At 36.0% G+C, this 14,644-nt stretch overlaps 1 protein-coding gene across 1 annotated transcript in view; it reads left to right on the top strand.

Annotated features, from left to right (window-relative positions):
- The first annotated feature begins 2,421 nt into the window (after positions 1 to 2,421).
- Positions 2,422 to 14,644, top strand: part of LOC122719309 (paired box protein Pax-6) — a 31,932-nt gene continuing 19,709 nt past the window's right edge. The window contains exons 1-3 of the mRNA XM_043945018.1: positions 2,422 to 2,784; positions 12,965 to 13,217; positions 13,560 to 13,740. Coding sequence (XP_043800953.1) covers positions 2,772 to 2,784; positions 12,965 to 13,217; positions 13,560 to 13,740 — 447 coding nt within the window. The 5' untranslated portion in view covers positions 2,422 to 2,771. The remainder of the gene's footprint in view (positions 2,785 to 12,964; positions 13,218 to 13,559; positions 13,741 to 14,644) is intronic.

Here is a 14,644-nt window from a genome sequence, read left to right as displayed (position 1 = left end):
GTTTTGTATGCGTGGAAGGGCACGTGAAAGAGCGTGCAGAAGTACAGAGATCAAATCGAGTTCTCGTGATTTACCGTTGGCTTATGAAATCGCTCGCAACAATATCGGCCGGTTATTTTTGATAGTCGGCTCGATGTGTTTCACACGGAAACATTGATCTGCCTTTACGCGAAACTTTGACCTGTCGGCATGCAAAATTTGACTTTTTTTCCCTTCCAATGTTTCATACGCATGCTTTTTAATGCATCGCGATTATGAATCTGACAGATTTACGAGGTGATATTTTTTCTTCCGTTTCCTGAACTGTGTGGATTTTTTAGTTTATAAAATGTACGATTTACTGAATGTATGAGGAAGAGTAGGCGAAGACATTATTTATGCCGATGTTAGATTAATAGATTCGAAAAAGGAAATATTAACTGTAACAATGAGAAAATTCTTAAGATTTATTTTATTTTAATCAAAAATTTTTTGAATAACTTACCTTTATTGGAAATAAATTTTTATTAATATTCAAAGCGTAATTTTTTTTTCTTTCCATGTATTTCTTCTAATTATTAATTTAATTCGTTACTTTATTATTTCCTTTATTTCTCAACAATATCATACATATATAAAATTTTCACGACCTTGAAATCGCACAATAGACGACAATCACCTTCCACTTGATCAGTACGCAACATCCCGTTTTTAATTAATTAATGCTTAAAAAGTCGACAAGCGTAGTCTTAGAAATCTTTCTCTCACTATATTTCGTAATAACCAACATTTCAATGTTCGTCCGCTTGGCTAACAAACACCATTGTTGAGGAAACGTCGCCGCGAGGTTAAGAAATTATTTCAGCTTTTCACTCGATGTCGACACGATGCGCGCGCATTCGTGTTTAAACTAAGCATCTTAACGGATCCAACTATTTAAAGTGTAAGAGTGTGAACGAATTCTACGAAAATGCGTTTCTTTGCGTGTTTTCTTTCCATTTGCTGCCGGTAAATTGCAAATGCTCGAGTTTGAAATCACATTTCAACCACCAGTAAAAAAAAAAAATTGCTGAAATGTTAATGTTTTTCCATTCGTGTTTAATCCATCAGAATTTCATGACACGTATTCATGACATGTACGAATTTCACTTGACACGTATTTCTTGTGTTTCCAATGCTCTGCCTAATTCTGTAAGCTTCGAAATTAAGTTTTAACAAAAATCAGTGGGAAACGTAAGATATTGCATCGTGCTACCATACCGCGATATATGAGATATGGAAGCGAAATTTAAACAAAACACGATTCAGCATTTTCTTTTTCTTTGTTTAAAAATACAGAAAAAAATCACAAGGCGGACTATTATTTCGAAACAAGATTTGAAAAAAAAAACATCGAGTTAATTTCATAGGAACATGCATGTTATTTTCTTGTTGGAATTTAAAAAATATATTAGAATTTAGAAAGAAATTGTTGTAAATACGTACATGCATATGTATATATAATAATAAGATGCATAAAAAGCAGTCAATTTTTCAAAATTTTGAATGTGGTGTATGATTTTCAAAAAAAAATATTATACATATAATGAAACTAATTTGCTTTACCTAGAACAAAATAAAAAATATCTATGTGAAATGCAAAATGTTAGAACAGAAGATGGAAGCATGTACTTCGTTTGGTATGAATAAACACTAGCTATTTCTGTAAAAGACCAACAAGCTTTTGCTTGTAAATCTCATGCATTAGCTTTCTGTGTCCTGTTGTCAATGTTATATAAGATTCTGATGCGATATTTTTTAATTACTATTTTACTTGTGCTATTTTCAGTGATTTATGTATAAAATGTCACTTTTTCTAAGATTTTGATGAATAAATCGTCAAATTTACATAAAAGATATTGAATTTTTAAGAATGTTTATAATGTTTGGCTTTACAGTAACACATAATCGATTAATTTTTTTAGTTTATGAATGGATATGCATCTCATTATAGACACAATTTCTTGCTCATTATATCTTGCATATTTATATATGACTAAATTTCATATAAAATAAATGTAAAAAAAAAAATATCTCTCTAAAAATATTCTTCACTTAATATCATTTTCGCATACGTATTTCACAAATTATTTTCTATCTATAATAATATATTTCAAATTTTAATAAAAATACAGAAAAAACAAACTCTTGCTAGAAGCATTTAGCGATCAAAGTATAAACTTTGAATCATTCTATAAATCATACAAAAGTTATAATCAATCATATTCAATATTTCTTTCCGATATATTTAAGAATAAAATTTTCGAATATAATTTTTCTATGTTGAGAAATTAATATTATTCTCTTATAGTCTCTCAATTGTAGTTGTGAAAATTACTTTCAAGAAACAAGTTTCAAAAGAATTTAATTATTTTACTGTCAAACTTATTTGCATTCTACGATTCTCAGCTTTGAGCGATTAAATTAATAGTTAATGATTGTTCGTTTGTTTTTTCTAGCATTGTGTTAGCGTGGCCGGAGGTGGCGGCGGTGGCGGAGGCGGCGGCGGAGGAGGCGGTGGAGGTGGTGGCACGGTCGGCGGCGGTCGACTGAACCTGCACCTTCGTCCTTGTGGAGGCGGCGGTGGCGGTGGCGGCATCGCCGAAAGTGACAGCGCTTCGGATTACCCGCCAAGTGCTACGGCAGCGAGGAGCAGGGAAGCGGCGGCGGCGGCGCTGCACGCGGCAAGAACCCTGTTGGGCGCGGGGGTGGCTAACCCTTGCTCGCCCACCCCCGAACCGCCCTTCTGGAAGATGCCACATAAAGGTTAGTCTAATTTGTTTAACTTAATCAATAATAGATTAATTACATAATTGAAAACTAATAGATATTTTTCGAGTTTTTACATATCATTTATGTCAACTTTGTTCTATGGATTAAAATAATATAAAAAATATTGAAAATATTAAAAATATTTTATACTGATGTAATTTGTATGGTTATACGATTATTAGTTTTATAAGAAAAAATAAAAAAATTAGAATTTAATTAATATAGTTGATATTATTGATATTGTGAATATTATTGATATTGTGAATCAATATAATAATATAAGATATATATAAATGTCGATAACAATAATTTTTTTGCATTGATTTATGTTTTTTGTATTGCAATATTTCAAAGATATTATTCTAGATTTTTTGAAAATCATTTTATACACCACGTTGATATAAAAGCTATTATAACTGTATCATCGCTTAATCTATCTGTATCGCAAAACTCATTTATCACAGATTGGTGGAATTACTGTTGCAAAATATACCGGCAGCAAAGTGTTTGATTGTAATCCGAGCATCGATGAACTGCGACATGAAGGTTTTATATAGTTTTTTCTTCTCTTTACTTTGGTTTCGCTGACAAGCGGTATTATCCGAGCTTTTTCACATGATTCAAAAGAATTGGAAAAAACGATTGTATCACAGAAAGCAGTATCACGTATTTGTATCACGTTATAATTTTCTTTTATTGATATAAATATTCATATTCTATCAATTGCAAGTGCGAATTATACATAAGCCATTTTCTGAAATAGAAATTATTTAATATGAGTTAATGATATATAATAAAAAGAAAAATTCATATTCGTTGTTATATTATAAAAATAAAAATTTAAAAGAAAAAAAAATAAATACATCTTTGAAACTTGTTAAGAAGACAAGATCATTTTCTAGAAAGTAAGAAAAAAAAGTGGAATATTTAATCGCGAGCCTCAAAAAACTGAAAGGTGGCCGATTATCTGTCATTCAGATAGGTATGGGTATCTGGAAGATCCGGCTTTTGTATCTCGTCGACTGTGCTAATAGAAGGCCGTTACAATGCGGTCGAGCGTCGGTCGCCTTTCGTATTGTCAGCAATCGTTAATGTCAACTTTGTACCATGTACCGTGAAACCCGACACGAGGATTTTTTAATCGATATACAATCGGGTTGGACCGATGGATCGTACCTTCGGATGGATTTCGAGTTGTCTCCAATCGGGACGGAAGAGTATAGTTCCATGAATCAGCTCCGTAGCTTGTTCAAAAGTACAAAATGCCGACGAACACAAGTTCCTCTTAATTTTTGAATTTTCTTGACCACCTAAAAAGATGATTCTATTTTATCCCAAATTGACAAGTTTTTACTAAAAATGATATATATATTTTACAAATTATAAATTATAAATAATCAATATTAATAAATTCTGTTATAAATTACAAGTTATTTTAATTTATTATATTTACAGAATAAGTCTTAAGAGTTACATAAATATCTTAATAAATCCTTTTAAAATACTATCATTAATTTAATGATAGCCAAAATTGATCATTAATCGTCTCTATAAGTTCACTATATATACAAGTTCATGTAACATTTACTACGTTAATTAGCAGTATATCCTTTCTAAACGCGTCTCAATTTACATCTTGTTACCTTTTTGCTAACGGTGGCCTGATGGTGCCCCATAGGATCATAGGTGGTTCGGATCGCACCGCAACCTTCGAGCGAAATTTGTGACCTTCCCAATGAGTTATACGAAGGGGTGCGCAAATACGTGTACGCTTATGGGCTTAGGTGGGGTTCGCGGTTACCCCCGGGGTTAGCCGGTAACCCGACACGCCTTTCCTTGGCTTCTGTCGGGCCAACAGCCCCTTCAACGGAGACTCAACGCCGAAGGGTGGCGCCTTTTACCCAAAAAGCTTCTACCGATTCGATACCACCGACTTTCCCCTCCTATCCGACTACAACACTCGGCACAATCGGGGTGTATTGCTTCGGGTCAGGTTGGGTCAGGCGTTGGCTTTAATAAGCGGAGCGCCTACACCGCCAATTTGTCTCTTCTTTGTTCGCTTTCGTTTCATGTTGAATCGTGTGCGTGCCCCTTTCTCCTCTGTTTAATATAAATCGGCGCACTGGAAACAGTAAGATTAGTTAGAATGGATGGTATAAATCGTTTTGGTTGCGAGAATTTTTTTTACACAATTTTTTACACAATTTACGCAATTTCACTGATTTTTTTAATGTTATAAGAAATATTGTTCTTTAGATTGCTTAAAATCTTTAAACTTTGCTTCTTGAATTCTTGATGATGCATAATATAAATCATTTTCTTTTTTTTATCTTTTAAATAATCACTTATCTTTTTTTTTTTAGATTTTTATCTTTGTTCGTATATTTCATTATTTGTGAAATTTTTAAAATCGTATGAAAGTACATTTTCTTTGCAAATGATGATTATTACTATGCAATTTATTCGTTTTACTTTTATACTTTGTTTATTTTTTTTTATTTATTTTCATATCCTTTTCTTCAATTTTTATAAGAAAATTTTGTAAATTTTGCTAGAAAACTTATTTTATAAAGAAATACAAGAAACATTTTTTACAGTGAAACTGAAAAATCATTCGGTTCTCATTCTCAACAATCATAATCTTCATCCCTCTATATAATCTCTCATAACCAAAAGTTACTATCTTCACCGAACTAAAACCCAAGTCTGCGCATCAATCTGATAATTCCCTTCAGTTTCAGTCCGTTAAAATTGATTTCACCGGCAGGTCTTAGGTTCAGGTCAGCCCAGCAGTGTGCTAGGGGCGTGTATGTTTATCCTAAGTTTGGCCATATCGTATTACGTTCGATGATCATAATACCCGAGTTTCGGGCATAGAAGAGTCGTCCTCCCTCTTTTCTTCGTGATGTTGTGTGCACCGTTCGAGCATCGCGGAGAATTGCGAGAGGAGATCGACAATACCCTTGTGGAACGATGTATGCGCGCGCGCGCACATATATAGGGACACTCTTCTTTCTTCCATGATTCTCTATCGCTTTCTCTTCGTTCTTCAGCTTCTGGTTCCCCTTCATGTCTCTCGTCTTGCTCCCATAAAAGCAGCCCCCGTAGCTATTGGAATCAAACGGTCGATTCACGAGAGCACTTTATTTCGTGCTAGGTTACAAGATTTGTTAATGGTTATGGGCGCTCGTGTGCCGGTCGGTTCGCGTGCCAGCCGAAGCTGCGGAGATTACCTGCGCTGGCTTTTCGAGGGGCAATAAATGTCGAGGGTGCGGGATTATCCATGGCGAGGCAATAGGATATCGCTCGTAATGCATCTCGAGATTTCCTGTTTCATAATTTATTCTATCGCTTATGGATGGAACTGTTTTTGCTTTCGAATTTTTTCTCGTTCCTATTATTATATCCAGCTGATAAAAAATGTTAAAAATGAAAAAAAAAAAACATAATTATTTTGGTTTTTAAATAAGAAATCAATAATTAAATCAACATATCTATCTAATATTATGCAAATTAGATATTTGAAACTCTAATAAATATATTATATTTATATTACTTCTTTAATTTATTTTTAATTTATATTGGAATAATTATTCAATTTTTTTCTTGACGAAGTTTTCTTTAGAATTCATTAACAAAATTTCAAATTAGCTTACCATTTCTTCAAAAAAAATCCATTAATATAATAGATCCTTAAAAATTATCAAGAAGTTGAAAATCTTGACGATCCTTCTAAAAAAAAAACAAAATAATAATAATAATAAAACGAAAAAAAAAACATTTAAAGAAAATAGAAGAAGTTTATCAATGACTTAATTATTTTAGCGTGCATTNATAGATCCTTAAAAATTATCAAGAAGTTGAAAATCTTGACGATCCTTCTAAAAAAAAACAAAATAATAATAATAATAAAACGAAAAAAAAACATTTAAAGAAAATAGAAGAAGTTTGTCAATGACTTAATTATTTTAGCGTGCATTTAAATACCAATTACATTACCATCGACTTCTCAATTATAATTAAGGAACGCACAAGTGTAATCACCCGACTACTAACTTCGATGCTATCGTGATGTTTCGTGGTTTCTCTTCATGGTGAAAAGCGACGAAGATCCGATGCCTCGCGGCTTTAATAAGAGGCGTGGTAACGAGTATACACTGTTAGGATGGCGTTGCTTTCGCTAATTCAACTGCTTCTTAACACTGCCTGTAATGAATTCACCTGAGAAGGAAGGTTAGACCGAGATAGAGTACGTTTAAATCTATTAGAAAGCAAAGGATGGATAGAATGCCTCTCTCTACCCGCGATATTCAACTCATTACAGAATGTGTACTCCGCACGCCATCTTTGATGTCGCGGTAGGACGCGTTCAGATGAAACTCTTGCTTCCTCGTGGCGTGGATTTAGCCTGAGAAACGCTTGAAGCAAGTTGTCAGAGTGAACTTCATTCTATCTTCGTCCTTCTCCTCTCCCGTTTTCAATCTTTCATCCCAACGTGATAATAACGTTTAACGAGTGTTACCTCCTTTTTGAAATAAATAAAACATATCATACCATCTGTTCCCGTGCTACTTCTCTTCTATCTTCTTTACTTTGCCATTGATGCTATGAAATGAATGAAAAGAAAATATTTCCAGGGAAATGTACGCATTGCCGAGATATTCTTCATGTACCGGCGGACTTTTCGTGTAATGGGATTCTGCTTATGTCTTCGAACGTTATTAAATCATTGCGATTCTGGAATTGAGGGTAATATCATACTTTTCGAACATCTTAGTGAAAAAACAAAGAAAATTGACTTTCATGTTTAAAATTCAACTGTTTTTGCACATTGTTCCTCTGATTTTTACTTATATATAATTGATTATCTTATATTGGTGATAATTACCTTCTACAATATTCACATTTCGATATTCAACTTTATAAAGGAAAAAAAAATATTTCAAAACAATATCTTTCAATCCATTTGGATATACGAAACGACGCGATGCATTTTGAAAAGTACTTCATAACTTTTTCGGACCGTTCTAGAAATTGGTTACTCAAGGAGTTATATGTTTCTAACGAGAATAGTAGCACTCGCATCAGAAGTATCGAATTCTCTGTGTGCGACGGTCTTCGAGCATGAAGAGAACCAATCACGAAACTTTTTACATTCGAAAAGATGACACTTGAAAATGCACTGGCTAATTACCCGCGTAATATTATTGCATTCCATTAAACAAACATTCTAACGTAAACTTTCTGTCATCGTTGGGAATTGAAGTGGCGTATTAGCCGGTTCGCTGGCCTGTTTTGTTTCTATTATCGGATAACAATCAATCGTTCCTTTCCAGCAGCCGTTGCTGATCGTTTTGTTGTTTCTCTTGGGGAAACATACCATTTATACTGTTCTATATTGTATTATTTACGAGTGCACGTATATAAACACCGCCATTTTTCAGTTGGAAATTCGTTAATTCGCCACCTTTCGTGTAGCGCTAGTCGCTAAATGGGAAAATGTTTCGGCGCAAAGTTACCGACGCGACGGTTTACGAGTAACTATTAATGTCATGTGTTTCACGACTTATTGTTAATAGAAATTGTGTAATGGAAATAAAGAACATTGTAAACGAAATGTAGATTTTATAAATGTTACGAATACGTCATTGCTAAAATAGTTTAGTGAGAATGACTGAGAAACAGTGTATAGAAATAATATCATTATCATATGATCAGTTATCGTTTATTGTGCATCTTAACCTATCAACACGTGCAAACGAAATGTACATCTTATATAATCTAAGGCAAGTATTTTTTGAATTTAAATCATTTTTCACATAATTTTCTATACTGTTGCTACTTTTATTGCGCAATTTAGTCAACATCTAATATCAGGATAATATCTTGAATGTACATCATTGAAAATATCTATCTATAAATCTGCAAATCATATAGCGTCATCGGTACAGATTTGCAATGATATCATGTATCGTTTGTCTATATCATGAATTCAGTTCTTTCCAATATATACTCAATATATTTCTGGTAGTAGTTTAATACTATTTACACACCGTGTTAAACTAGAAACAAACGAAAAGTTACCACAAAGCGCAAAACAAGTGAAAATGGTATTAATCGGCACGAAGAATGTATTTATACAGCAGACAAGTATTTCTGCGCTTAAAGAGAACGAAATGGCAGAATTTTCCCACTGCCCCTACCCCTCTTGTCTAGGGCGGTAGCGTTAGGAACGGTAGGTTCAGAGGTTGTTTGGCGAGGGAGGTCGGCCACGGTGAAGGTAGAAGAGGGGTAGGGGATCGCACTGTGAGGGAGTGTGATGGAAGGTAGGGTGGCATAAGAGGGGGCCGATGGCGTAGCGGGGAGGGAAGTTGGACGGAGAGGAAGGGTGCCGCGACGTCGTGCGCCGGCAGGATGGGATTTAATCTGTGTCCCGTTTCACGCTCAGCCAAGTGGAACCTTTTTGCCTCACTTTGCGGCATGACTCGCTTTTGCGCTGGTCGTCGCGTAGATTAACGCGAAATTATATATAAAGAATGTGTGCGGACGGCGTGTGCACGGGTCGTCGGTGCTGAGCGCTACGGACGATTCGCTCTCCTCGTGCGAGACGAGAGAGAGGAATAGAGTGGAAGGGATAGTAGACGATCAGTAGGGAGAGGAAGAGGGAGAGAGAAAGGATTTTACTTTGTGTATTCGTCGTCCAGCCGGGATCTCTCCTCCTCCGTGTATACCTATGTATATGTCCGAGTCACACCCTCTTTGTAATGAATTAAAACTGGTGAAAAACCAGTGACGGGTTTGCATCGTCCCACAAAGCGGAGACGACGACAGGGTTTTCTCGCAACGCCGGGATTTCGATACCTTTAACAATAGTTTATTTTTACGACGAACGAGTTTTAAAGGAAAACAGCCTCCGCGAGGGGATCTGATTGAGGGCATTCTGATTTTTGCTTGATTTCTTGGATCGTGATTTTCAATATGTGAAATCATTCGAATCCGTATAAATAATTACATAGTTGTATTCGAGATTGATCAATATAAATAAGGGCTTGAAAAGCATTTCTTATGCTCTTGATTAAATAATTTATCACGAATGTTAAGCATAGTTTGATGCACATTACTGATCGTGTATCTAACAGTGATATCTTGTTGGTATAAAGCAAAATGTGTTCATCACGAAAGATATAATCTTCTTTTGAATGAAAGAAGTACTGTGTATAAATATTAGATAGTAGTAATACACATGAATGTGCAAATTCCAGTGTTATCTCGAAAGATGTGCTATTCCCATAATGCATTGCAGGCATCAAAAATGTGCGTTTATACTTGGCCACATTTACATATGTGGTTATTTGAATAGGCATCGAATGAATATTCATACGTTGGATTTTCGAAGGATATTCGCCATTTTAATCGGATCAAGGAAAATGTCTTAACGTTATCATCTCTTTTACGCAGCATGCATAATCGAATAGACTTTACGCTGTTTCGTTCGACAGACTGTCTTGATTTTCTGTTCTGTCATCAAAGTATAAAAGTGCTCGTTACTTGCGGTATCTGTTTAATATCTTATGCAAAATTCTCGTTTACCTTGTTCTTTAATGACCGTATATTTAGATAGGAATTCACGATAATAATATAAAAATTAGAGACCTTATCTTGTAAATTTATATAATTGCTTACCTTACCTATTAGCAAGTCGCATTTTTAAATGTTATGTCCAATATAAAAATATTGTATTATTTGTTTGAATAATTTGATTAGCAGTTTTGACTAATTTAAAAATATTTAATAGTTTAATAAGTATAATATATCATAAGTGAAGACAATAATGATTGATCGTAAATTAATAATTGGTGATCGATAATATGATTTAGATAAAAATTAATAATATAAAATAATATGTAGTTTATTATAAAAATATTCGAAACATATTTGAGAAAATATACAAATATGTGTATACTATAGAAAATTATATACTGTATATCGATAAAAAAAAATTTAGAAATCTTTCAAAATTTCGTTTATTCAAAATTTTATTGTCTTCTTTTTTTTTAACACCAAACACAAAATAATACTTGTGATATAAACCTCGAAAATAAACCTACAAATAATATTCTTATCTTATTTTTTTTTTCACTAAGATATCAATTGAAATAGAAATAAAAAAAAAAAAAAAAGAAAAGAGAATACACATTGTGAGAATTCTCGATTGTGTCTCGCGTCGACACAATCGCGAAGTAGTTGTGCATTCTAGACAAGGAAAAGTGACAGATAGTTGCAGAGCGGAAACATGCCTACTTTAAGCGTGAAATAAGCACGAAACGTGTGGAATTTCGGCCCTTTCCTGACGCCGGCTAAAGTCTGATGAAAGCGCTATGGTGTGCTCCGACGTTACACACAAAGTGGTTTCATACGGTGCTGCAGCACCACGAGCAGACCCATTCAAATTGCGTTTCAACTATTTCTTGTCGTTTTGCATGCCGCAAAAGCGGTAGATTAATTAAATTCGTTAATTGCAAGATGCATTTAGCGCGAGCAGCAATGCCGGGAATGGTAGTCCTTGCCGCGGTCCCTGCGCCTAGCCGTGTGTACCCCGTGTAAGTACGTACAGCTACGGGGTTCACTTCGTTCTTATTCTTTGCACGCTGTCGGCGTTAGCACTTAATTCAGAGAAAGATCGGCGACAAAAGAGCAAAGGGCTCATTTTGTCCACATCCACCTTACTTTGTATTTCTTTATACTCGATAAAAGTGAATTCTTTAATAAATGCCTTGTAGCATAGTGTAGCATGTAGTCTTCGATGATTTCACGTGAATCGTCGCTACTCGCTACATACAATGAGAATGAAAGATATTTCTCTCTGTTTTTTTTCATTACTTTTTATTTTATTTTTTATTAAACTCGTTTTCACTGTTTTATTTCTGAAAATACATTTTGATAAACCGTGGACGAATAGCTTGATTATTTGCAGTCGTTTATCTCGTTAAATTTAACAAAAGTTTATTGATTTTTACGAACGTGTGTCGTCGAAAAACGAGTTAATTGTGGTTTCGGGTATTTTCATCGATTAACCAACGCAAATATTGTCCAGTGTACTCTTTAGTGTTTGGAATTGTACCTCCGCAATTGTAGACTGTTACAATCGTGCCATCTGTGTCGCGTAACGAAATTAACAATGGCGTTTTTTTTTTTTAAATATTCATTGTCTACCTTTTGACTCGTGTTATTATGTATATTGTAATTATTAAAAGTCGTTGTATTTGTGTTTATCACATCCAATTGTTTATTCTGGAAATTCAAAATTGTCACGATTTACAGCAGCTTCGATACTACGTTATTTTGGATTTCCATTCCATTTCAACGATCATGATATATATTATTACAGAATGGTACACGAGGATTAACTTTTGCGATCCAAGCTTGTCTTTCAGACAATTTCAAACGTTATGATTCTATTCTAGAAACATTATTATTGTAAAAGATGTAAAAAAAAAAAGAAAAAAAAAATATATATATATATAAACATTTCTATCTTTCCACAATTCAGATATATTTTTATCTCTTTTTAAACACCATTCTCCATTGTTAAATAAATTCAAAATCTAAAAAACGATAAGTTCGATCAATTATAAAATTAATTTGACAAATAATTATTCACTCCTACATGTTATATTTCGTATGTGTAATTTTAATACGCGTGAAAAATTAATTCCTTCCATTATTATTTAAAATAAACGAGGAAAAGTATAGTATTCTATTTTCAAAGTTTTATAAAAAATATTCCATTTCATAATTATTATAATATCTTCGATGAAAAATGATTCTTCAACAGGATGTTTCGTCGATATTTCGATATTTCGCGTTGAAGGGGTTAATCGTTGGTCGGCAAATCGAATTTCCCACCTTTGATAGGTGAAGTCGACGACAGGCCCCACGTTTGGTACACAGCGTATGGCAAATCGAGAACGGTGGCCATTATCGATAGCACGCGGTTCGTCACCACCACCTATGTGTGTCCACGGCGATGATGACGACGCATGCGGTGCAATCAGGCTAATAAGAACGTGGGCCACGCGTACACAAGTGGACACATATGGGCCGGTGTGTTTATTCAACCAGACACCCTGGCTAAGTGACAGAATACACGTTGGTGCGCGATTTTGGTTCACAGAGGAGGACTTGATGCACGGGGGTGGTGCGGGTATTGGCGGGGGTTCTATGGTCGGACAGAACTCAATATTTGGGTGCTCGGCTGCAGGACACAGCGGGGTTAACCAGCTTGGCGGTGTTTACGTCAATGGCCGACCATTACCAGACTCTACAAGGCAGAAGATCGTTGAACTGGCCCACAGTGGTGCTAGACCCTGCGACATCTCGCGCATACTGCAAGTCAGCAATGGTTGCGTCTCCAAGATACTAGGCAGGTCAGTGCGATTTAAACACGAGATCACGTTCAAATTTCATCATCGCTTCTTCGCATACTTTTGCTTTACGTTTTTATGTTTCGAATAAATGAAAGATTGTAAATAAAAGATGATTTGACACACGAGGTTAGTCAAGGATATCATTTTTGCACAATTTATCAATTTAATTTATCTCGTGTTAATCGATCCACGATTCCACGTTATTACTTTTTTTTTATTGGTATTAATTTTGATTGAGATATGAAAAAAATATTTATTCATTCCGTTGTATAGCTATAGTTCCAATTGGCGTGCAACTGTTTCAATCTCTCCGCTAACGAAGAAATTGATTTATTTTTCCAGGTACTACGAGACCGGTTCAATTAAACCACGTGCAATTGGCGGTAGCAAACCACGCGTGGCGACCACGCCGGTAGTGAACAAAATCGCCGACTATAAACGGGAGTGTCCATCGATTTTCGCTTGGGAGATTCGCGATCGACTTTTGCAAGAGGGTGTTTGCAACAACGACAACATACCGAGCGTGAGTACCTTCCCAATATCTCCAAATCTCATCAAATATCACCAATCGATCATCATCCGACGTCCACGAACAGCTCGAACATCCCAACGAGGGAATGTTCCCTTTTCCATCGCACTTCGAAACCAACTCTCGTCCAGCAAGCGTGCAATTAGCAAATGACCCCAGAGGTAGGTATCGATTCTGCCGATTCCAGAGACAGAGGAGAAAAGCGCAACGACTGGAATTCGCGCTCCATCCAATCGTCGGGATGCTCGTTCGCCTAGAGGAGTCGCTTTGTGCAGCGGCGGCGGTTTATCAGGGCGGTGCGCACCCCTGGTACTTAGCCGTCGGATCTGGCCACTCGACCCTAATCAAAGTCTCGTCAATACGATCGGGTGGGATAGGTAATCGGTCCATTACGCGGGCCTCGGTATTGTCCACCCCTTGGGTTCCGCTCCCCATCGAGGAATACCTCCAAACATCCTTTCCTCGCGAGCATCGATATTCCTCCAATCCACAACATCATCCCTCCTCTGGCTCGTCACCCCTCCTCCCCTCTCGCTCGTCATCCCTTCGATCCGTCGAGGAGAGAGAGAGAGAGAGAGAGAGAGAGAGAGAGAGAGAGAGAGAGAGAGTGTCTGTCGCGTGTAAAGGCCTTTTCTTCGCGAGAAGAAGAAAGCGTAGCAGCTCCCTTTCCAACCATCCCTCCCAGGCCATTCCGGCCTGGTGGCTGTCAGGAATACCGAAGGGGATGACACGCGTACGAGTCGTTATCCGTCGGCTTGTGAAGAAGGAGGAACCACTCGCTTTTGCCGATTCTCTGGGAACGAATCCCTCGTTCGCTCACAGGGGAGGGGTGGTGATCAATCGGCGAGCATACGGAAAGAGAGAGAGAGAGAGTATCCGCTCTTTACCGTCGATGCTT

The sequence above is a fragment of the Apis laboriosa genome, unplaced genomic scaffold, assembly GCF_014066325.1.
Source record: "Apis laboriosa isolate Shangri-la unplaced genomic scaffold, ASM1406632v1 scaffold74_cov149, whole genome shotgun sequence".
NCBI lineage: Eukaryota > Metazoa > Arthropoda > Insecta > Hymenoptera > Apidae > Apis > Apis laboriosa.
The sequence above is the reverse complement of the archived record's forward strand: the minus strand, read 5'-3'. Positions and strand labels throughout refer to the sequence as shown.